We start from the raw sequence: 23,275 nt of genomic DNA on the forward strand, positions 1-23,275 counted from the left end.
AGTTCAATCCAGAAATGTAATTACTGCAACGTTTCCTCTGTAGAAGGAACACTGCAAATAGTGAACACTGCAAAAAAAGAACAACTACCCTGTGAAAGACTGAAAACACTTCAATGCACATTCTGCTCAGAGCTACAACATGAGTAAAATTTTAGGGAACTTATTTCAACAATCCTTAAAATTGAACAGAGCAGGAAGGCGAAGTTTTGTGAAGTTTTGATTTAGAAACAGCATATTCCTAGGATTTGTAGACTTACTTTAAAAAGTCCAGATAATATGTAGAATCTGATTAACAAAAAACCACTCCGAACAACTAAACAACAACAAAAAAAAGCGTTCCAGGCCCTGGGCTGGTTTCTAAGTATACCATAAACCCACCATGGTTAGACATATGCAGAAGACTTGGAGTAAAAACCAAAACAAAATCTTCTGAAAGCTTGAAAGTTCTTTTCAAAGTGCCAGGGTGATTACAGAATTTAAAAGCACTCTGATCTTTTTAATCGTGAAGATCAGTTTTAGTAGTCCCCCCCCCTTTTTTAATGGGAGGACTTCCTGGAGTACTCCTACTCCAGTTAAGATGGCAGAGGGAATTTGGCTAAAAATGAGCTGCATTCAGATTAATTGTTAAACCCCAAACTTCACCGCAGGTCGGAGTTTTACTTGCCAGATCCACTCTGGAGGATTCAAAGAAAACAAACCCACCCCAGCCTGCCAGCGGAGGCGACAGGCTCGCTCTGTCACATCTAGCAGAAGTTCTCCGCTCCTCCTGCTGAAATAGGGACAAGAACCTCAGGAACCGTCATCCCACAGCAGAGCCCGGGTGCCAGCGCGCAGCCAGCCTAATGAGGGAAAAATGTAAGGAATGAAGTTGCAACATTTTTTTTTTTCTTTTTCAATCAAGACAAGACGCCTGTGAACCCTGGGCAAATACTTTTAAATGCCAAAAATCCTCCAGCTTCCCTGAACATCTGCTTTAACAGTACATACTTTTATAGACACACCTCTGCATCTTCATAGCGTAACTCTTCACTTCTAATATGGGGTTTTCATAGCTTAAAATTAGTTTTGCAACTAATTGTAACTCATCTTCCTCACTGAATTAATGGATAGGTTATTTTGTGTGTTTTACTCTTGCTTGAAACTGAAAAGTTAGTCTTTTTAAGCCTCATTTCCAGTATACAGAATACTGAGCTCGAGAGAGCACGCGGGGCAGTACCTGCACCTCCCCAGCTCGCCGTGCTTTAAACCAGCATTGCACTGAGCTGTGCTGCTCAGCGTACTTTTAAGTTCAGATCTTTCAGTGTGGCTAAAGTGTATGAAACACTACATCACCTTTAAAGAGCCTCAAGATGAACCGAAAGCAATACTTTAAAAATATTTTCTTTAAAGACTAAGCTGCAGTTAAACCTTCATAAGGCAGCATTCGCTATTGCGGAACATCAAGACCCATCAGTAGAAGAGCAGGTCTGTACTGCAGTTCCAGCAGTGTCCTGCTCTGGTAACGCAGAGTCACAGGGCTAATGGCACAATGGTAACCACCTCGCAGCCAAAAATAGATTTTTTTGTGAAGAAGTTACTTCCAGACCTATCCTTTTCACACTGTGGTCAGTAGGCTCCAGGACAACAGGCAGGAAGAATTCCTGGTCTGTAGGCAGCAGCCAACGCAGTTATCAATAAAACGCGGTTCATTGCAGGAGAGTCGGGATCTCATTTTAGAGGTCCACATAAGGAGAGGATGGAAACCTTTAAACTTCAAGTCGCTGGTGTGATTTGTATTAGCACAGACAAGCAAACCACCATCCACCAGCACAGAGCAGCAGTATTTTTGTCCCAGACTGACAACTATACAAGTCTGAAGCATCAACATTATGTGCATCAAGGACACTTGTATCTGACGCTTGCTTTCAAGCATGGCAACCCCTGAAGCAACACTGAGAACTGCAGGGGCCAGGAAGACTGCATGGGGCAGCGGAGACAAAAAACAGAGGACAACTCAGCGCTAACAAACATATGTCACCGACTCCCAACAGGAATGCCCCCACCCCACCGGCAAGAAGCAACGCTCTGCCAGCCATCCCTCGTTCCTGAGGACAGGACACACAAAGGGGATGCAAAGCTGTGTAAGGTATTTAGTATTTCTGGGGAGAAAAGAAGGAAAAAAAGCAATCATCTAGGGAGAACATTACGTCTTGGTGAGTAAGAGATGAAGTGAAGGATGGCAAGGTACCACGTTGTTTTTTTTTTGTTTTAGAAACGGTCGCATACTGAAGGCTTCAAAATATAAATGGTTAAACTGCAAAACTGTGGCTTTTATTTCCAAACATACAATAAATAGGTCCACCACAACTAGCCTCTAACTTCATTTTACATGGAAGGATTTTAAAATTAGTTTGTGCATATTTAAAAATTAAACTTCCCTTTGCACATAGTTCCATACATAACTGAACTGCATTACATACCAGCTTATGGTCTTGGCACTGTGATGCAAGCAACCAACTAGAAACAGAGCTTTGTAGCAAGCACCTGAACGAAAATTGCATTTTTAACTGTTGATAAAACATCTACCAACAATTTGATCTATTTCTGAAGTATACAAAAAGCTTTAGCATGTAAATGCCAAAAAGCAAGTTGTCTTCTCTTATGTTTCTGTAGGGGCTGCAAGGTAAGGAAGTGGATTTATTAAGTGTTCACTATTTGCTACATGATACAATTTTCATACCAAAATATCTTTACTGCATAGTAACATTCCATATTATCAAATGCAAAAAGAAATTAGATGCAGTCTTTTTATTTTATTCCTCATCACTGAATTTCAAGACGTGTTTAACCACAACTCTGCTTCATCACAGTGCAGAAGGCCCTTAATAGTTGAAGGATTTATTCAGTCATATCTCTAATACAAAAGTAGAGGCTGAGGAAAAGCCAGAGTAGTCTATACACAATGCACAATCTGTGTACATTCTGAAGCTGTACCTCTTCAAGAACTATTTATACACTCTTCAAACAAATCCCTTTATCCAGCAGTTCAAAATACTTTAGATCAGAAGTTTTATATTAGAATCAAATACATTATATGCATATAAATACATTTATACCCTTCGGTTGCTAAACAACCCAGATGGCTGCGAGGATGTGACCTGAACTGGTTCTCCATGGGTTTGGAATACCAAATTGTATCGGCAGCTAACTGTTAACCACAACAGTCACAGTAAAAACTGGAGATCTTTGCACAAGGTAGGTGTGCCATGGCATCGCTTAAGACTAGAAATAGTAGATGACACCCTGGCCCCTTCAATAGGGCCAGAATTTCAATTTCTGTGAGATGCAATGCACAGGCCATGTTTTTTTTCCTCTGCCGATGTCCCATTCACGAAAAGTCTCAGCAGAACAACAAAAAATAAACCTCCCAGAAAACAACAAACCAAAGCAAAGCTTTTACAACTGCAAATTTTCTTACAAGACAGGTGCTGCAGCTTTCAAGAACAAAGTAAAAGTTTTATAATTAAAAAATTAAAAAAAAAAAGCCACCAACCAAAAACTAATGTGCAAGTGTGTAGTTCAGAAGACGACAGCAAGCATCAATACAGACCTCAGTTCAAGCTGAAACACCGTATCCCAACTGTCTTACGGAAAAATAATTCTCACGGCAAATCTCATCTTCCGTTAATGAGTGCACTTATATATACTTATATACACCCCCGCCATACACACGCACTCCTCCTTCCCCAGTACAACCTGCAGCAGCAGCCACCGCCACCATCACGATGCTTCCAAAGCCCACGCAGATCCAGCCCCGGAGCCCTCAGACCCCTGAGCTCCCACCCAGCTGCAGGATGGTACTTGATCATCAGCACTGACTCACCGCACACCAGTGAGTGTTCCAGGAGTATTCAAAGCAGTAAGCACTGGTGTAGTAAGAAGTGTTCTCAACTTTGTCTCTTAAAGGATACAGAAATGTTGATGCTCTTGAGTATCCTCCAAAGGTGCTAAAAGTTTTTTAAGTTTGAAGCGTTTCTTTCCACAATGCCAGGTATACAAATGTGTATCTTTTTAAATAATATTGCACATAAAAATCATCTTAAACTTTGTAGTGAAAGCAGGGTTGAAGGACAGTGTTTTCCAAAACAGATTAAAAAGCTACCTGTACATAGTAAGTTTTAATTTAAAGAACGCCAAGATTATTCAAAATCTAAGCACGTAATACTGACAGAAAAATGTTAAATTGCACAATCTACATATAAATTACATTTGTAAATACTTAAAAGTTTTTAAACATTGAATACCCTTGATTTCACAAATCAGCTAGGTCACTGTCAAAGGATCAGCTTAATGAGTTAGACGTTACTTTCCCCCAGAAAAAAATAGAAACAAAAAGATCTGCAGTCTTAGACGAAGCACTGGAAAGAGTTAAAGCATTTCAGCTCAGAGGTAGTGCTAAACACATCCAACTAGAAGTCCATTATATTTGAACTATGATGAAATAACGTAGTAAAATGTAGAAAGACTATAAAATTTACAAAAATAAATAGTTCTGAATGCTTTAGAAAATGCAAGAGACTTTGTTGACAAGCGTCTTGATCTGCTCTTCTGACCAAAAGCAAGCAAAGCGTGTCTCATTTTTAAAATATACCCATCTCTAGTAATGCGTCTGCAATCCATGCAATCCAACTACGCAACTTGACGTATGCCAACTTGGCATAGACTCTTGATATTAAAAATAAAGTGGAGGCTTTGTAAAAGATCATCTCATATGAAATTTGTTTTGCATGTAAATTTTTCTGACAAATTAAAAATTGCACATAAAAAAGTTTATTGAAAGAGGCATGAGGGGTGAGATAAGGGTATGTGCCTATTGTTCCACATACACCCTGGAAGGAAAAAGATGATTGCACAGTTCTGATAAATAAATATTTCTTTTTTTAAAAAAAAATCTGCCACTTTTTTGGTTTATAAGTTTTGGAATTATTTAGAAAATCCCACTATGGACAGATTATTTTTAGTTTGTGTTTTGAAGAATTCTTTACAACTTTTCCAGTGGCTTTTATCCTGAAACCAAATGAAAGTGGCAGTAAAAAGTATCTTTGGGTAAAACGAGTATCAGGATCCAACGAGAATTTCCATGATGTGGTCCAACTCACTCAGATCTGTTCTACATATCTGAATGTTGCTTGCTGAAGAAGAATTACAAGATGGAAAGGTTTTCAATGGTTCTTCGTTAACAAGAGATGGTGATCTAGGCGGCATTAGTGGAGGGCAGCAAAAGTCTGAATCATACATTGAAGTGTCAATATCTTCAAAAATGTCATCTATTGCCAAATCCTTCAAGTAACTAGTTGAATTTGAAATCTCAAAGGAACCAAACACACATTCAGCTCCCTTCAAATCCTGTCTATCATCTTCTAGTTTTAGACCAGTATTTTCTGGAAACTTTGGCTGGTCATCTCCAGTAGGAACCAGACAAGCAGGCGGGCTTATATCTTCTACAAAGTCTAAATCCTTCAGAATAGATGAAATGGCAGATGACATATCATCATCTGAAACTATCAGCAGGCTATTTTCAATTGGGTCTTCTACAGACCGCAAGTCGCAACAGTTAGACTCTTGCTGACTAATACCTGAAGGCAACTGAAGAGAAATCCCAGATGACTCCATCCCTGTGTAGCTGTGAGAACTAGGAGTAATGCCAGGGCAGACATTAATTGGCTGCTGATTACTCTCTTGTCTCATTTCCTCTTGAATTTGCCGTACTGTGTTGGCTATGAGGACAGAGCGGTGCAAGTTCGGTTCCACCAGCATTTTGTACGTCTGTAACTTGGTGAGGCACATATTAAGCACTAACTGCCTCTTAAGCGGATACGGCAGACTTCGACTGGAATCAAAGGCACTCGAGAGACCAGCCATGTTCTCCTCATAGTCACTCAGCTTGCGTTTTAGACCTCTCCCCAACATGAACCTGAAAGACAGAAATTATGAATTAACCTTGGGCAAGGTATCACTTCTCCTGCAAGATCTCAACAGACACTTTTGAGAAGTCTGTAGCATACAATGCATTGGGTAACTTAGACTCTAATGCCATAGAACACTGAAAAACAGAATAAAATCCTACTCACGATACTGCTTTCACTGATAAGATGCACTTTCCAGCTCTATTGTTTTACAACGATTCACCTTTTTTAAACCAAAAGCACAAAAAAATATAGTAACTATTTTTTTAAAAAAGCTATGAGTTTTGTTTTAAGGTTTACTTTCAACTCTGAGAATATAATTTAAAAAAAACTTTAATAGGCGAGCTTTTTAGCCTCTTACCCATTTAAATTATGTAACATAACAAAAATTCATTAAAAAGACATATCTGAATGCCCACATGAAATAAAATAGATGCTTATACTAAGGATTATAATAGCTATACAGAATATTTCAACATTATCATTTTAACTTTCATTACTAGGTACAGCAGGTAAGATTTTAAAGCCAGATTCAAGACTCTTTATCTCATTTAAGGTATTCTTCATGTCTTGCTCAGTGTCTCCGAGAGCTCTCTATAGAATATTTCTCTCCCTCGTCTTTGCTGACTGAAAGTTGTTTTACAACAGCTGAACCACCCAGCTAGACCAACAACAGGGCCTCCCATGCAATCCTTATATCCATTCCATGGCTTAGTACTTTAGCTAAAAGGTGGGACCAAATTTGTCTGGGACAGCGAGCTCACAGAATGATGACTGGTGCTCACGGCTGCTGGCTCACAACCTGTTACTGACTTAACACTAAGGACATTCCAGCAGGAAGCTATTAAGTCGTGTTTTAAAAGTGAACAATTTTGGTAAATAACTGAAAGAAGTAGAATTTAGTCGCTTTCAGTCTGTTTTATTTGCTGTTGCATTGAATTATGCTAGGTCTAGAACACTGTGGTACAAAAAAACCCCATATGCATGCACACCTAAAATACACGTGATCCAAACAAATACATGCTTGGATACTTTGCAATTACCACTCAAAATACAAAGTGTTTTATTAGGGACAACAAGCACTATGCAATCACTTGTATAAACACAGAAAAGGAGTATACCATGCACAGGAAGCACTGGTAAAATCTTGATTACACACATCTTGATGTGTCCATGGAATACAGACACCGCACCCCCAAACAATTAAAAAAAAATTAAGCAGTCATAAATTAGACACCCAGTGGCAGATTAAGGGCAGATCCTTCATACACAGTGATCCAGACCCTGCATGCTGCAGAGGGCCTCCCAACTTCCTTTTCATGTGAGCACGGGATACTGCCAGCAACAGCTCAGCTGATTGCAGCAGCTGCCAGCTGCTGGCCTGTTGCTAGACTTTTGGGGACAAGGAGATGGCAGCATGATAAAGCCTCTTTTACTTTTGGGATTTCTCCAGATTTGCAGGAAGCACTGCAGGGCTCCATGGCTACATCCATCTGCCTAGACAAGGCTGTTGGAGAACTCAGCTCCTCTGGAGGAACAGAAAGTAAGTCAGCAGTGCATACTTCTCAGCAAGACACACAGGAAAACACAGACAGTTGGTAAAGGAGTTTAAGTTTACGATCATACCCACTTTTTCTTTTAGGGATATACCTGGATGAAATAAAATTTGTCATAAGAATGCATTTTTACATAACAGGTAGCAGTTTGGCCTATAGCTCCGTTTACTAACGTGTTCACTATTAAAAAAAAAACACAATAAAAAACCCCTTTAATTACTTGTAATTTTACCAGTGCTGCAATTGCAATTTTTAAACTTTTGAAGTCTGTTTTACTCCAAAGTTTTCTCCTAAACTGCCACAGCACCAGCGAATCTCTAAAAAACATAAGGTGTCTGGATGTTGTGTGCCTGTTTACCTAGTTGATCTTCCCACACTTAGCACGTATCACTCCCCCATTCCAGCACCCCATTTAGAGCAAACAGAACCAGACAGTACTGAGCACTCCACTGCAAACAAAATCAGCAGAAGTCTGGATACAAAGTTCAGGCATCAAATATAATACGTATTTTTGAGGGCAGTGAGTGTGTGTATGTCAGGCATAAGTATAAATATACCATCTCCTAACAGATCATGAAGACAATTAGTGTCTGCAAATCATAGAAAACTCACAATCAAATTAACTGTCCATTTTAAGTAGGGTTTAAATGTTGTGTACTGCTTAAGGCATTACCCCATACTATTACTATAAAGAATAAAAGCATACATCAAAATGGCTATTTGTCTGCTAAGCACCATCCCTCCCATACACTGCACACCAGTTTGTTTTTCTTTCCCTCCGCTAACTAATTAAAGCAGACCAAAATTCACACTCACAGGGGAAGAAAATTAAGACCATACAGGGAACAGTAATTCTCATACTTTATACATTCAGAATGCTTAGTTTTGACATTTAATGCTTTTAAAATATATATTTACATTTGTTAGACACACAGGAAATATTAGACTTATCTATTTGTATTATATAAATAATATGAATTTCTAGCATATCAAAAATGGGGCAGTATTTAAATTCTTTAAGCAAGCTTAAAGAGAAACCAAACTATCATATGTAAGGATATAGGTACTACCACAGGAACAGCCTAAAATGAAATATTTAACTTTTAAATTCACACAGTAGTCTGACTAGACTAAATTTTTCATGTTTGTATATGCACACACTCTCCTTTTGATTCCTCCAATTTCCTTCATAAAATTTGTCCCAGAGCATTCTAGAAATATGTAACACAGCTTGGGCATGACAGCACTCTGAACTATAAAAATGAAGAGCAAGAAAGATTATTTGCTCCAACTTCAAATGTTTCCACTTAACAGACTCCCCGTTTTCTAGATGTCAAAGATATTTTTTTTGAAGTATACAAACACACTCCTATCTTAGGTTTTAGAAGTTCTGCCTGTTTAGTATGTTTTTTGCTTAATTGCAAGGATCCGTAAGACTTCAGAGGTTACACAAAAAATTTGGAAAAGGCTAATGAAAACCCAAGTACCATTGGTACAGTGGATTTAAAAATGACTAGTGTCATGGTTGCTACAGGAGACATTAAATTTCAGTTCTTGTCAAACACACTCAGCTGCTGACCTACAAAAGATACAAAGACCCTTTGTTACAGCTAATCTACATTTTATCAGGCCTTTTGCTTTACTTTCTAGCATAAGAATTTCTGACAGGGTCGTATCTCTCACAAACTACTTCTTAAGTAATTTGTCCTTTTGTAGCATGGCGTATTAACACATACATCCCAAACCCAAAATTCAGAAACCAGTCAAACACTCTCTTTTGATAACATTTCTTTGCAATGTAAGATGTTGATCACATTGTTTAATCATGCAGTGCTCCCCACACTTAAGTTTTCGGTACTAAGGAAAACAAACAGAAGTCTACAAAAAATCCACGCTACCATGCCCAGACAATCCTGTGTTACTGAGTGACTGCTGCACAGTTGTCAGTTCAAAGAAGCACAGGTCAGGCATACTAACACAAAGAACGTCAAGAAACAGCACTTTCCCTACTCCAGCCTAATTCCAGGAATCTACTCAGTTCTCAAAAAATTGGACCAAGTAACAGGATTTTGGAACATGCCAATCTGATAACTCTGCAATTTGTAAGTAAATAAACTGAACAAAAATTAAAGTTTATGCCAACTTCAAATGCGAGGCCTATGCATAGCTGTTCAATAATAAAAGAGGCAAGCTGCAAGTCATCCTTCTCTTGAACTTTATGAAAAAGTTCAACAACCAACTTTTTTTGAGTTCAGATGCTCTATTTTAAAATCTTTTGTCACCAAACAAACAAGAACAATGTGGAACACCAGAACTCAATAATTTTTTTCTGGCATTTTCTCATCTTCTCTCATTATAGTAATGCAAACTGAGACACAGGCCATTTATGGCAGAATGCTTTTTTAATTAAAACTATTTTGCAGATATAGAGAAAAGGAAACAAAGCGAACTCAATGTTTAGGAGTGCCAAACTCTTCATCCACGGCACTGAACTACAAAGGAGTCTGTACGTAGAAATTCTGGCGCCGACAGCATGTTCCTCAGTTCCTTCCAGTTCCATGGAGGACATTTCATAGAAACTCCTCCCTTCTAAGATGGGAAGAAGCATCCATGCACTGTAATCCTACACCGTACCGGAGTCTGAAAAAAAACCAGAGCGAAGTGGCACGTCCCTGGCTGGCAAATCCATGCAGAATACCAAACAGGCCTGGTCAGAGCCTGCAGCTACTCAGAAGAAACATTCCAGGCTACCAAGAAAAATTCACACTGCGGTATGTTGTGGACAATACAGGACTCGTGCCACCATTTCAGAGGAAAAACACAGCTCCATCTGTCACAGGGTCTGATAGTGCAGTGCAGCTGCCACTGACACATGGTTAGGAAGTACAGCTGGAAACAGTCACAAAGAAGAATGCAGCACGTGAAAACCCTCAATTACTTCTATCTGGGCAAACTATGTCTTAATTTCCTCTTCCTCACCTTCCAAAAAAGGTTTTAAGAGCAAGTTAAACGATGTTTAGAACTCAGAAACATAGAGAGCTTTAATTTTCAGTAGGGAACAGAATCAAAAAACATGAGTATATAAAACACATCTGCCACAGTTAGTATTGTCTGAACAGAAACTTTTCATGCACAAAATGAGCACTATGGTCAACTGCACAAGAGTTATTCATTTATCATTAAAGAATATGTTTAAATAGCAAGATCATCAATAAAGTACTGGGGCTGCACTATGCAGGTTAAAATCAGCTCATTGATAGTGGTCCCTTCTGGCTTTTCTTTTTAGGACATTATTAAATTCAGACTTGCCTGATCCTTTTCTTACAGCCACAGTGTTGCATTTTTCAGCCTAAGACTGTCTCAAAGTGATAAATTATTTTTTCTTATAGGACAGAAATATCAGATTTGAATTGGTGTAAGCATCGCATGAGTGAAAGCTGCCCATCTAGCTTTCAGTAATGTAACTTAAGTATTACAATCAAAATTAGAGACTCCTTGCTATTGTAATTTGGGTAATTCCCTTTCAAAGTTTCCTTTGGCTCGTTAACTGTAGAAAGCATGTAGCAGCAAAACCAGAAGTCTCTTTGGATTGTAAACCTGCGTTAGTAACTGACTGAAGCTGACTGATAACCTGATTTTCAGCTCTCCCCTCTCTTCCATGGACATACGTTTCACAGAAAAATGCAGACACATCTGCAGGAAGTGCGAAGGAAGACAAACATCCCTATAGTTATTTCCCAGAATTACTCGATGTATGCTGCACACTATTTTTAATGATAACCTTTCCACTACCCAACATACATTTTAGCTTAGGCAACACAATTTCATTAATAGTTTTAATTAAGTAGTGGACTGGCTCTCGACCAGTATTCCATGTATGAGAAACTGCACAAGAAAAAGGTAAGGCTGAAGGTACAGTTAACAGACGCAGTATAAATCCTTTCCTCCCATCTGGACTTAACACTGATCACTTAAACATGACTTACGTAACACAGTAAGCTGTCAGACTACACAGAACAGTGTCTCTGATCTGGTGTCCTCAGCAAGTGTTGGAGACTCCATTAACATCACATCTCGGCTGTTAGCAAAAACTAAGAGGAAGTGAGGGAAGCAGGATTAAACACCTTAAAAAACACCAAAGTAAACAGTAATTTGGACCTGAAGACACTTTAATATACACAAAAAAGTACTTGAGTCCATTGCCTCCCCACCCCCCCCAGCCCTGCCCCAGTTTAGCCAAGATGAGTAACTGCTGGAGAAGGCACAAGTGGCTAAAAGTGTGCATACAGGGAGGAGTGTAGTCCTACCAGCTTACACCCATACCTAAACTCCTATGTAACAACTTCTTTACGGGAGTTGGGAATAACCAGAAGATCGCTGCGCAAAGAAGAGAGAATTAATGTCAACTTTTTAGTCATCAAATTCTGACCTTTTATACACCTAAGTCTGTTACTACTAAAGCAACTGGAACACAGAATCAAGATACGCTACTGTTCGGGCTTAAAGAAAAAAACCCATACCCTAAACCAGACACACACACCTCCCAACCAAACCACACGGGAAAAAACCCCACACCTATGGATGTACCTAACACCCTTTCCTGCATTTTGAAAATACGAGTAGGCTGAACAGTACTCATTAAGTAGAGGAAAGGAATGAGAGGAAGATTGAGTCTAGCACAGAATTAGCCTGAAATTCATAACCTTCCCACTGTCATATCACTATTTGTGGAAGCAGAGAATAAATATGTATCACACACTAATATTTTAGGAGCTGCAAGGATGTTTAAAAGCACCCAGGAGTAAATTTTACCTTGATTTAAAAGTTAGTTTGACCCCCCCCAACCTGTTTATTTTATGCCTAACGGGATCTGGAAAAGTCCTGTACTTAAAGGACATCTTCCGAAGTTCCTTACTCCCATTTTATTTCATAAAGCACTACTAAGATCTTTGCTTTACAAACTACCACAGCTAAGTTTCAGAGCACAACATTTCACTCTAGAGAAGAAACTCCTCTGTTAGGATGCGTACCTTCCACAAGCTGAAACAAGTGGATCTGGGCTGTTTACAACAGTAAATGAACCGTATTCTCAGCAGCTGATATCTGTCACTAGAGGCTAATACAGAAAGCTGCTGAGGGAGTACCAGTGTTAGGTAGAGAAAAACTTCCATCCTTAAAAGAAAAACTAAACCACTGTCACTCTTCTCCTTCCTCTAGCCCTCTACGCTTGTGTATTTAGTTCCACATTTACAAATAAAGCTCAGAGGTGTAGCGTTTAGCAGATTATTTGTCAGGAATTTGGGGTGGATTTTTTTTTTTTAACAGAAGAAGGGCCCGGAATCATTTAAACTAAGGACCAATAGTAGTTAGCAAAAGCTAACACATGATCAAGAGTTACTAAATCTAGAAACTCCCATAGTAAAACTAAACAGTAATTAAACGAGAACATAAAGGAATCCAAAAAACCACTGGGTTTCCACCAAAGTATCTCACTGGAGAGACAAATGATCATTAGAACTGCAAATATGATGACATACCTCTTCACAGCTTGTTCTAATCAACTGAACAGCTCAATCTGTTTTCCTTACAGTATATATTTACTTCAAATACAGAGATACTGGATCTATTCAACTACATAACACTGACATCTATTTTAGAGTTACAGTGATCTAAATAAAGATCTATTAATAATAAAAGTTATAGCTTCTTAACTATATCAAATTGTCATGTCCATACTTTAACAGAAAAACCATTAACAGTAAAAGCAACCAAGAAAAAAAAAAGCTCTCTTTTCTTGATAGAGGACCATGCATTTACTCTAGCTCTCTGTACAGGATATTTAGGTAAATGATTTTCAATAACCAAATCATGAGTTAGTTTAAATTTTCTTTAATGCACTAGCACGCAACTTTTCATCGCTATCCAAATCGCCTTCTCCTCACAAGACAAGACTGTAACATTCTTTTTCAGCCGCTTAACAGCGGACCTCACTATAACAGTGAGGCCTTAGTTAACAAATTTCCAAGAAATGTGATCTTATGGCAATATTAAATTCTTTGTTACATTATAGTACTTCCTTGCTATAAGGGGAAAAAAAAACAAAAGAGTAATGCAAATTCAGAATATTCAAACCAAAAAGCTTATACTATTCAATAAGCTTAAAGGACTCAGTATTATATACCCTGTTTCTAAAAATTATTTTTCAGTTTACCATTCTAACCCAGAAAAACAACATCTACATCTATCAGAACATGCGCTATGCAAGTAAGACATGTTGATTTCATAAAAACATACAAGTAGTTACCCTCAGAAAACAGAAAGGAGTCCAGGCAGGAAGATTCCAGATTTTGCATAAAGTGTGGTCATCCAAGAGTCTTGAACTATTCAAGAGGCCAAGCCATCCACCGACGTAGGATGATGTGACTTAAGGGGAATAACAAAACAAAACAGAGTATTTCATTACTATATGATTTTTTTTTTAAACCAGAAGTATTAAGCACACAATTCAATACAATTTTTTAAACGATCTGTGCTAAATCCTACTAAAATAGTTAAACTGAATAAGAAAAACTAAAGTTCATTAATACACTGAAATAAGAGGACCTAACAGTTTCACCAGGGAACACAGAAAACATGGAAGTAATCTTTCGTAAATGAATACTATAGAATAGAACACTGATCCTCTAAGTGTTAGGTTTTAGGATAAGAACTTGCATTGATACTTCTTCAGGTTACTGAACACCGATTTACAGTTGTAATCATCTCAGAACTCACGTATCAGGAGAGACAATACCATGAGCTGTGAAGAATTACATTTCAGAATTATCCCCTAACATTTACAGGCTGTAAAGGGAGTTACATTTTTATTAAATTCCCTAACTTTCCTTGTTTTCAGCATAGACAAAACTGATATGAGAAGACAGCTGGCCAGATGTCCTATGATTGCATATCATATTCAGTGTGGCATCATTTTCATGAAAACCCTGATAAAGTAACATCTGCAGTTTTGCTAGAGACCACATGCATTAAATCATGAGATTAGATCAAGACACTGGAAACTCTGGGAAACGTGAAAAGGCTGAAGTGACAGTAAACTATGGACTAGTCTAGAAGATGCGGAGGGAACTGCATGATCCATACTCTTGAGGTCTCAACTCCACCTGAAGAATCAAAGTTCTATAATTCCAAGCATTAAAGCCCTTATACAGGCTAACAGCCTAGTCTCTGGACTGTATTTAACTTGTTTGCTTGTGTACAATATACATACGTACACACACAGACACCTGCCCCCCAACTACAGCATACCAATTACTTCACAGATTTACCACAAGAGCAAGGATCAGTACTTATCCAGACAAATTCAGCCCCTCATGATCATGAGTTCATACATTATTTTACAAATCTTAAAATAATAGTGAAAGGCAGTCTTACATTTAGACAGATGGACAAGTAAACGAATACAGTTCACCTTACATAGCAACTCATAGCCTGATGCTAGCAAAGGGCTCCTCCGTTTACAGAATCTTGGAACTGTAAAGATGCAGTAAAACAGCAATAAAATGCCTGTGACCTAAGAATGCCAAATCTAACCCACAGCAATAACCACATTAATATCTCCCTCCTCCTTCTAGAAGCTGACTTCTTTCCTATAATAAGGAGATCCATACTATTTGTAAATACAAAAAAAAAAATAGACAAATGAAGATTCATAACCTATTTGCTTTGAAACAGCAGGACTTCAGAAGGTCACTATTGAAGTTTATTAAGGTGCACTTGTTAGGTCACAGGGGGAGGTGTACATTCATTGCGTTTTCTACACAATGAATATAAAAGAACAAATGTTTTAGGATGTTAAGTCTTTTCAGCATTAAAGAATGCTAAAAAAGCTAACAAGTGTACTAAAATGTTGAATAGTTTTAGACTTCAGACCTTCAGTAAAAAAAAAATATCTAAAAGCATTTGATAAAAAATTAATACTCTTAATTATATTTTAGAAGTCCAACCTTTTGCTAGAAGGAGCTGAAGTCCAAGGAGTTATCAAATTTAATCCCTTTATTATATACTTCAAAGGACTCCTGTAAAATTAACTGTTGAGGTTACGATTTCTTCCCTATATAACTTCACACTGGGAGGAGTGTCACGAAGAAGTACAGAGGTAAGGTTACTAGGTTTAGTTTTTACAATCTGTTAAAATAAAAAAATAGAAGACACACGGTAGCTGTAAATCACTATGAATTATATGTGCAGCAGATTATTTTTTTCTTTCATTTTCTTTCACTGTCTTCCCTCGCAGTTTCCTAGTACCTGTTTACAGGTCAGTTTAGAAAATTGAGATTACAGCAATAATTTAAATGTTAACGGTATTTTCCATATTGCAGTTAACTGCCTCAACTAAAGAATCTTAGCTGAATCAAAAACAAAACAGAAAATTACTGCCCAGGGCTCCTACCTATGTTTTTGGAAATGAACTGTTCCAACATAGTTTGAAAAATTCCAGGCCTATCTAGGGCAGAAATTATTAACTGCATCTATTAGTGAGATGAATTTACGATATGCGTAACAGAGACCAAGCTTATGCTCCTTATCCACCTACTTGTAGTTCAGACGAACGTTTATTGAGACAAACAAAACCTACTATTAAAAAAAAATAAAAATAAAAACGTAACGGCAGCACACATACACGAGACGCAGCTGCCGAGCGGCAGCGATCACGGGTGCCAGGAATGAAAAAGCTGGGATTCGGGGAGAGCCGCCTCCCTGCCACCCTCCCCGCGGCCGCTCCCGCCGGCGCACAGGTCCCGGCAGAGCCCGAGGGATCCTGCCACCATTTGGCCTTTGTGGAAGGGGACTGGTCGGTGCTTCCTGCAGGCGGCCGCCTGCCCGCCCGCTCCCCCCCTTCCCCTCCCCTCCCCCCCCCGCAGCAGTAACCAGAGACAACCTTGGGCTTCCCGAGCTGCGAAAAGTTACACTCCTCCCCCTTCCTCCTCCCCAGCTTACCAGAGACCCCGGCCGAGCTAATTATAACTGCGCTAACAACTTCCACCGCAGTCCCCGCTCCCGGCGCCCTGATTGCCGGCCTTCCCAGTACCGGCCGCGCTTCCCCCCCCCGCCACCCCCGGCCCGCCCCGGCGCCCAGCCGTAACTCCTCCCGGCCCGGCGTGCCCACACTCCCCGCTCCCGCCATCCCTCCCCACCTGTCTCCGCCGCCCCGGCCCCGCCGAGCCCCCGCCCTCCGGGTCCGTCCCTCCCGCCGAGGCAGAACCCCCTGCGCCCTCAGGGGGGGCTCCGGCTGCCGCCGCCTCGGCCGCCCGCCCTGCCCAACCCTCCCTCCGCGGCCGCCACTGCCCTCCCCCGGCGCCGGGCCGTCTCCCTGAACCCTCAGGCTCGCCAGCACCACGTCCGCCAAGGGTGGGGGTTGCCCTCCCGCCCCCTGCCCCCCTCACGGCACCTCCTTTAGGAGCCGCCGCCCGACCCTGACCGGCGCCTCACCTGTGAGCGGAGGAACCCCCCCGTTCCTTCGCAGCCCGCTGTGCCCTCCCTAGCCAGCCGGCCAGGCTCCCTTCAGCGGGGCTGGGACTCCGACCGGGAGGAGGCGGAGGCGAGCACCACCCCCGCCGGGCCCCGGCAGCCTCCGCTCCGCCCTTCCCTCCGCCCGCGGCACCCACAGCGGCGGACGGGGACGGGGTGGGGGGGAGCTGCGTGCACAGCGCCCGCCAGCTGGCCGCCTTCCCATTGGCCAACGACCCTTTCAACCTGCCCAGCAACCATTTTCCCACTGGCCGGCGAGGCGGAGGGGTAGGCGGTTGGGCGCCGACTTTCCCCGCGGCACCGTCCAATGAGAAAGCCGTGAGGGCTGAAGTGGGCGGGGCCACCCCGACGGTTTGGCCCAATCGGAAGACGGGCGCCGCCGAGTCCCCAGTCTCCCAGCGCGGCGCTTCGGGAGGCGGCGGCGGCGGCAAGCGGGGGCGGAGCGGGTGGGCAGCACGGGGCTGCCGCACGCGCTGCCACTGCCGCTGCCGCCGGGGGGGGCAGGGCAGGGCCGGGCCCGGCCCGGCCCGGCCCGCGGTGGCCTGTGAAACCACCGGTGGAGGGGGGACACACAGCGGCCGGCCCCGAGCCAAGCGCTGCACCCCCACCCCTTTTTTGGGGGGGTTTAAAGTCGCAGTCTTTGACCGAATTTAACGGATTTTAAGTACGAGGGTTTCGCGGGGGTCTCCGTGCAGCAGCGTTCCTGCAACTCCCGCCTGCAGGGCCGTTGGGAAACACGGCGCTCACGTCTCTCAGCCGGCGGTAAAGCTACATCAAACATTGCACAACTCTTCCATAAATGTTCACTGGATTTTTTTAATTTTTTTTTTTTTTTTTTACTTTAAAGATGAGGTGGTTTTCGCCACGCTCAAACCTCTTATATTTGCTTTCCACAGGCATTTGCGTAATGCAGTTATATTGGCAGAAGCGTTTGTGCAAACCAGGTTTCAAAATCTGACAGTCAAGTGTTTGTAAAGATTGATTTTGAGCCTTTGTTGAGGCCTACAGTGGGTTACCTGACGAACCCCAAAAACCTGCTCGGCTCTCGGAGGTGGGCTTAGATTAATTAATCCCTAGGACAGTAAAACCAAACAAAAATCGAGCACGTTTGCATGGGCAGGTTCTTCCTACATTGAACGCCAGCGCAGACCAAACTCACACACAGGTGGTATGTTGGTCTAATAAATACTACAGAAACATTTGCAGTTGTCTGGCAGAGATAAACCACAACTTTGATGGAAGATCAGTTGCTTTTTGCAATTACTCAGCTAAAGAAAACTGATGGTTTTACGAAACCCCCCAGGCGCAGCAGATTTTAACCCCTGTGTCTCCTGGTGGTCGCTGTGCAGGGGTAGGAGCGACCCAAAGGAAGGGGCGAAGGGCAGAGCGGCACAGAAAGCCCTTGGTGACTCCAGCAGGACCCACCGCTGGAGGTGAGGGGACCGTGTCTCCGGGCCACCACTCTTCTGTGGCCTGTTGCCACCCATTTCTGGGCCACAGCTGTGCTCTGACCTGGCTGCTGGGGGTCAGGGAGCACAGAAGGGGAGCTGGTGCAGCCACAAGAAGCATTAATGAATCCTTTTTGACAGGCTGCTGGGGCTGTCTTGGGGAGGAGGAGACCTCCCCGAATGGCTGAGGGGTGACACCCCTACCCCCACGGTCCATCTGCTGCACCACGTGTAAGCCGGGGACTGGTGGCTGCGTTAAGGGGGAGGAGTGGACCAAGTATCCCCCCCATACCCTTTCCCTGACCACCATGCGCTGTGGCTTAAGTGGAAAAGTAACTCTTAAGATGTTGAGGATTCTTCCATCTGCTCAAGTCAACCAGGGACAACCAGGAGTATCGCACCAGGACCGACCCCTGCCATATGCTGGGGATTATCTCCAAGGATGGGTGTACAAAGGTAGCTGGCGTAGAAGGGACGGATCTGGAAGGATCGTGTCTAAATGCGGCATATAAAGGGGTAATTTAATGAGGAGCTCCACCACAGTGTTTTAATAACTTGAGCAAAAATTAGGTTTTCTAAATTTGACCACAGCTGGCCAAAACTACATGTTTTCCAGGCAACCCCATCGCACTGGTACAGTGGACAATTCATGCCCCTCTAGAGCTACAGCGAGTTAATGCCATACCCGAGCCACCCAGCTGTTCTCCTCCCATTCCGCAGATCATCCAAAGACACCAACACCCGTCACCCTGCTTTCACAAGTTACTAACCGAATGCGGTCAGCTGTTTTGTAACCAATTTTTGTTTTGTTTCTAGAAAGGTCAGTCCTGCTTCATACATGCTCTGACAAGATCTATGAAAAAAAAATAACATGGAGTTGTTTAAATACACATATTAGATTTCCAGCCTAACACCTGGAGAAGTAATGGAAATTACACAAAATACAGCAATTATTTGCAGAGGTTTTTGTCATATTTGTGCTTGTGTCGAGTGGCAACAGTGGGATTCATAATAAGAGAACTGGAACCTAGTTCAGCTTAGTGATGTTTATGTCCCGTGCCACTCGCATCTGAAGCTAGAGGAGCCGTGCTTGTCTCACAGGCTTAAGAACTCAGAGGTCTGAGCTCGCATATAAGGTCTTTCTTGACAAAACTTTCTTTAAAAGGCCCTTACTTTCTCAAATGAGGTCATGTTCTAGAGTCTTTAGTGCTCTCCCATTTTGCCTTAAACTAACCTCGAGGCAAACAGAGGACTTAATGTGATTTTTTTTTTATGATTTAAACATGGTCTTTCAGTATGACTGCACTCACTGCAGCAGGCCAGGATACCATTCTCATGAACAGCACTTTTGCTTTTGCAGCAAATTTCACATGAACCAGAAAAAAACCCAGCCCCAACCAGGGTCTCTATATGACTCATCTGAAAGGATTACTGGAGGTCTGCTGCTTCTACTTACCTTCATACTAGGCATCTAGTCAAAAAAGCAGTTCCAGGAACACAGGAACTAATGAAGACTGCTTTCCTATGGATTTATGCCTGTGATTAATTGCCTCTGTGTCTAAGGTACAAGCTCTAATTGAAGCTGGTCTCACGGCTGGAAATGTATATATGTCTCTCCCTTATCAGGATTAGTGGATATCGGTACAGAATGCCGTTTTCTTCTGCGTTCTTCTCTTTCACCTGCACGCTTTAGAGAAAAAAAAAATCTAAAAATGTAGTGACTGTGAGATCGTCCAGATTTGTTTGAAATTAATTAGCTATTCTGAAGCTGGAAGACAGAATGATCATGTATGCTGTATTTCCACAGGAAAGGGAGAAGGGGTAGTGCCCACTGCATCAAGCCTTGGTTACTTTTACCACCTCTTTTTGGCGGTAAAGCCTCTGTGAACTACTAACTAATCCTACAATTACTCAAGTTTTTTTTAAAAAAAAGCCATGACTCAAGATGGTAATTTTTTAAAAAACCCCAACAGTATTGAATACTTGGCAGAGTACTAAATAAGCCATTCTAATTTGCCAAAAGAATCACAATTTACAAGAAAAAGTGCTTTCTCCTCATACCTTTCAAACCAACCAGACACAAAGGCAAACCACATTAGTGGGCGTCAATTAAAACAAATAGCCACTCAACAATTTTATCTTACACTTTGTTGAGCTCACTGGACCAAAAAAAAAATCCTAACACCCAGTACTTTCCATATCTAGCATTTCTCTCAGCAATGATCTCAAACACAGGAAAGTGAATTTGTTATAAGTACTGTTTCTCTCCTAAGCTCTTTTGTGTATTAAACTCTTTTGGTGGTGTTTTTTGGTTCTGGGGTTGTTTTTTTGTTTTGGTTTTGTTTTTTGTTTTTTTTTAACAACATAACCTGCTCTTCCTTAAGAAGTCTTGTTTTGGAAGCTTGCATAACGCGAGGCTGAAGTTACATTACATTTTCTTGATCTCCAGATCTTGTCTGGAACTGGCACATGAAAAATATGATACACTGCTCCTTTGTTGTAACATTTTACTACTGCAATACTTACTTGCCACTTCCCACATGCTCCGAGGGGACTTCCAAATACAGCAGACATGTGGATACAATTTCTTTTAATTCTGTTTTTGCAAGAAGTCATGTAATCACCTGTAACTTCAATTATTCTTCCTTAAAAAGATGACAGTTGAAATTACTGAATGTTTACCCTGCAATGGAAAGTTGCCTCTAGCTTTATATTTTCCTGTTGACATGTTGGTTGTGCATCAACATTTACCACAATAATTCTTTAGGTCATAAAACACTCATTTTGGGGGAATCTTGGTTAAGCAAAGAAGTAATTACTTTTTAAAAAAAGCTACCATACAAACTTGTGAAAATCACGTCACTTAATGAAATTTTAGTAATTTTCACTGGCTTTAAAAAAAAAAAAGTCGTCACTACAGACATCTGAAGTAAACCTCTTTCCTGACAACTTGAATTATTCAGCAGGATTTCATCTCTTTGTGGAACTTCCTTGAAAAAATAGGAAAATTTATCTCAACTGTCAACTTTGCAAGACACCAAAAGGGGTTTAGACAAACCTTGTGAAAGCTTATAGTTGAACAAGCCAAACTGACAAAAATACGTATTTTCCTAAGATGCATATTTCATTTCTTTGCAACTTGGTGATTTTGTACTTTTAGTATTAGTCACACAGTGTGAAATCACACTCATTTAAGAGCTGATGAGCAATCAAAATTTGTCATCATCAGTCATGGGTTTTTTTGCATAAGGGACGATACAGCCTAGGCCTGAGACATAAACACAGTTTTCACTTTGAACAGAAGTCAGTTTTGAAAGCATTTTTATTTGTCTTATCCTAGATGTCAGCAAATAAATGGGTATTCTTTTCATCCTATCTTTTGACAGTTTGTTTAGTTATATGGGAATATGGAATAAATTGCAGAACTGTGAAGAAGTCAGACTGAAATCAATATTCTGAGGCACAAGACATCCATAATGGTCTGATAATTACAACATAAAGCTATACTATCAGTCAATTTACAATAATGCTTTCTAAAATGCCTACTAAAGCAGTCCAGACACACCTGAGACTTCAAAAACAGTCTAAGAACAGCTTTGAAAACAGGTAATTCCTGGTGAGTGTGAAGACTCGCATGTGAATCCCTAACCTGCTGGAGGCTGAAACCTCTCACTGCCGCGCCTCTGAGGCAGTCTGGAAAGGTGCTTTTCATCCAAAAAAACCAATTCCCTCTTCGTTTACCAGATTTGTCCTTTAGGCAAACATGGCTACATTCACAGAGCCAGCTAACACAAAACGCAGAGCTGTGGAAGAAGCGGGGATTAAAAAACCCAACAAACACCAAACAAGCAGGAAAGCGATAAACTTTCATGCACACAAGCCACGGTTAACTCAGCGTGGCTCCTCACACTGCTGCCTTTGCTGAACGCTGAGCTCCAGAAGCTCCGTGTGCTCTGGATTTTCTTGCAAGGGAGAAGGAGAAATAAAACCACAGACACAGATGCAGAAGAGGACAGATACTCAAGGTTACCTGAGAAGGAAGCAGATTTGATGTTAGCTGGTTTGCTTGAAAGTACTTTGTTTTGTGCAAGTCTACAGCTAAGTTATGTCAGCCTTGTTTCAGACACGGCATTGACTGCCGTGCAAGTTTCGTGCCTCTTTTCCCTAAGAGCGCATAAAAGAAGTGGTAACAAAATCTTACAGAAGCCTTTTCTAATTTAACACAGGTTACATTATTTCCCATTTATATGTAGTGATTAAGAAAATCACCACCAGCAAGTATCATCTCTTGCCATTTGTAGTAACTGTTCACAAAATAAGTAATTTAAAATTGACTGTATTGCAGGCACCCTATAATTTCTGATGTCTCTCAGTATCGTAGAGGAATACATAGAGGGGAAACATACTGTGTTAACCTTTAAGTGATGCAAATTTAACTAAGACCTCTTCAGAGTAGCAAAGAAACAATGATACAAGTTAGAAAACAAAGCTGCCTTTTTTTCCAGCTTTTTTTTAAAAGCAGGAGAAGTGAAGCCACTCAGAATGAGCAGCTGAATTAGCCTGAGACACACCAATAAAGCAGTAGGGAGACAAGCTGCTTTTACGCTGGCTGGTCCTTGCAAAGTCAGACCAGTTCTAGGCACACATCAGTTCTGCACGGTGACTCTGCAAGTTTCAGCAATACAAATTCTTCTACCTGCTGAAGACTTGAGCCAAGATACTAGGCATGTAAAAGCACATCAGCGTAATTTTAAGAACATAATAAAACAGGATATATATTTCTGTTTAAATGCTTCAC

General features: G+C 41.2%; 1 protein-coding gene across 11 annotated transcripts; it reads right to left on the minus strand.

Annotated features, from left to right (window-relative positions):
* Positions 1-2,288: 2,288 nt before the first annotated feature.
* LOC128908742 (SERTA domain-containing protein 2-like) lies at positions 2,289-17,169 on the minus strand. Of its 11 annotated transcripts, XM_054199527.1 has the most exons (7): positions 16,991-17,168; positions 13,806-13,924; positions 11,825-11,878; positions 11,488-11,592; positions 9,952-10,141; positions 7,382-7,473; positions 2,289-5,953 (listed from the first exon to the last, which is right to left on the minus strand). In XM_054199527.1, exon 7 carries the CDS (start codon positions 5,947-5,949, stop codon positions 5,098-5,100), a length of 852 nt encoding a protein of 283 aa, XP_054055502.1. In that variant the 5' UTR covers positions 5,950-5,953; positions 7,382-7,473; positions 9,952-10,141; positions 11,488-11,592; positions 11,825-11,878; positions 13,806-13,924; positions 16,991-17,168; the 3' UTR covers positions 2,289-5,097. The 11 variants fall into 11 exon arrangements, with proteins under 11 accessions (XP_054055502.1, XP_054055504.1, XP_054055500.1 ...); XM_054199529.1 differs by lacking the exon at positions 9,952-10,141; XM_054199525.1 differs by having other exon boundaries at positions 7,382-10,390.
* Positions 17,170-23,275: the final 6,106 nt, after the last annotated feature.

The sequence above is a fragment of the Rissa tridactyla genome, chromosome 4, assembly GCF_028500815.1.
Source record: "Rissa tridactyla isolate bRisTri1 chromosome 4, bRisTri1.patW.cur.20221130, whole genome shotgun sequence".
In the NCBI taxonomy this organism is placed as follows: Eukaryota; Metazoa; Chordata; class Aves; order Charadriiformes; family Laridae; genus Rissa; species Rissa tridactyla.

Coding starts and splice junctions, on each gene's coding strand:
- LOC128908742 (XM_054199521.1), bottom strand. CDS start 13,854: ATGCAAAATCTGGAATCTTCCTGCCTGGACTCCTTTCTGTTTTCTGAG. Junction 5,954..13,795: donor TTTTCTGAGGGTAACTACTT/GTATGTTTTTAT, acceptor TCTGTCTTTCAG/GTTCATGTTGGGGAGAGGTC.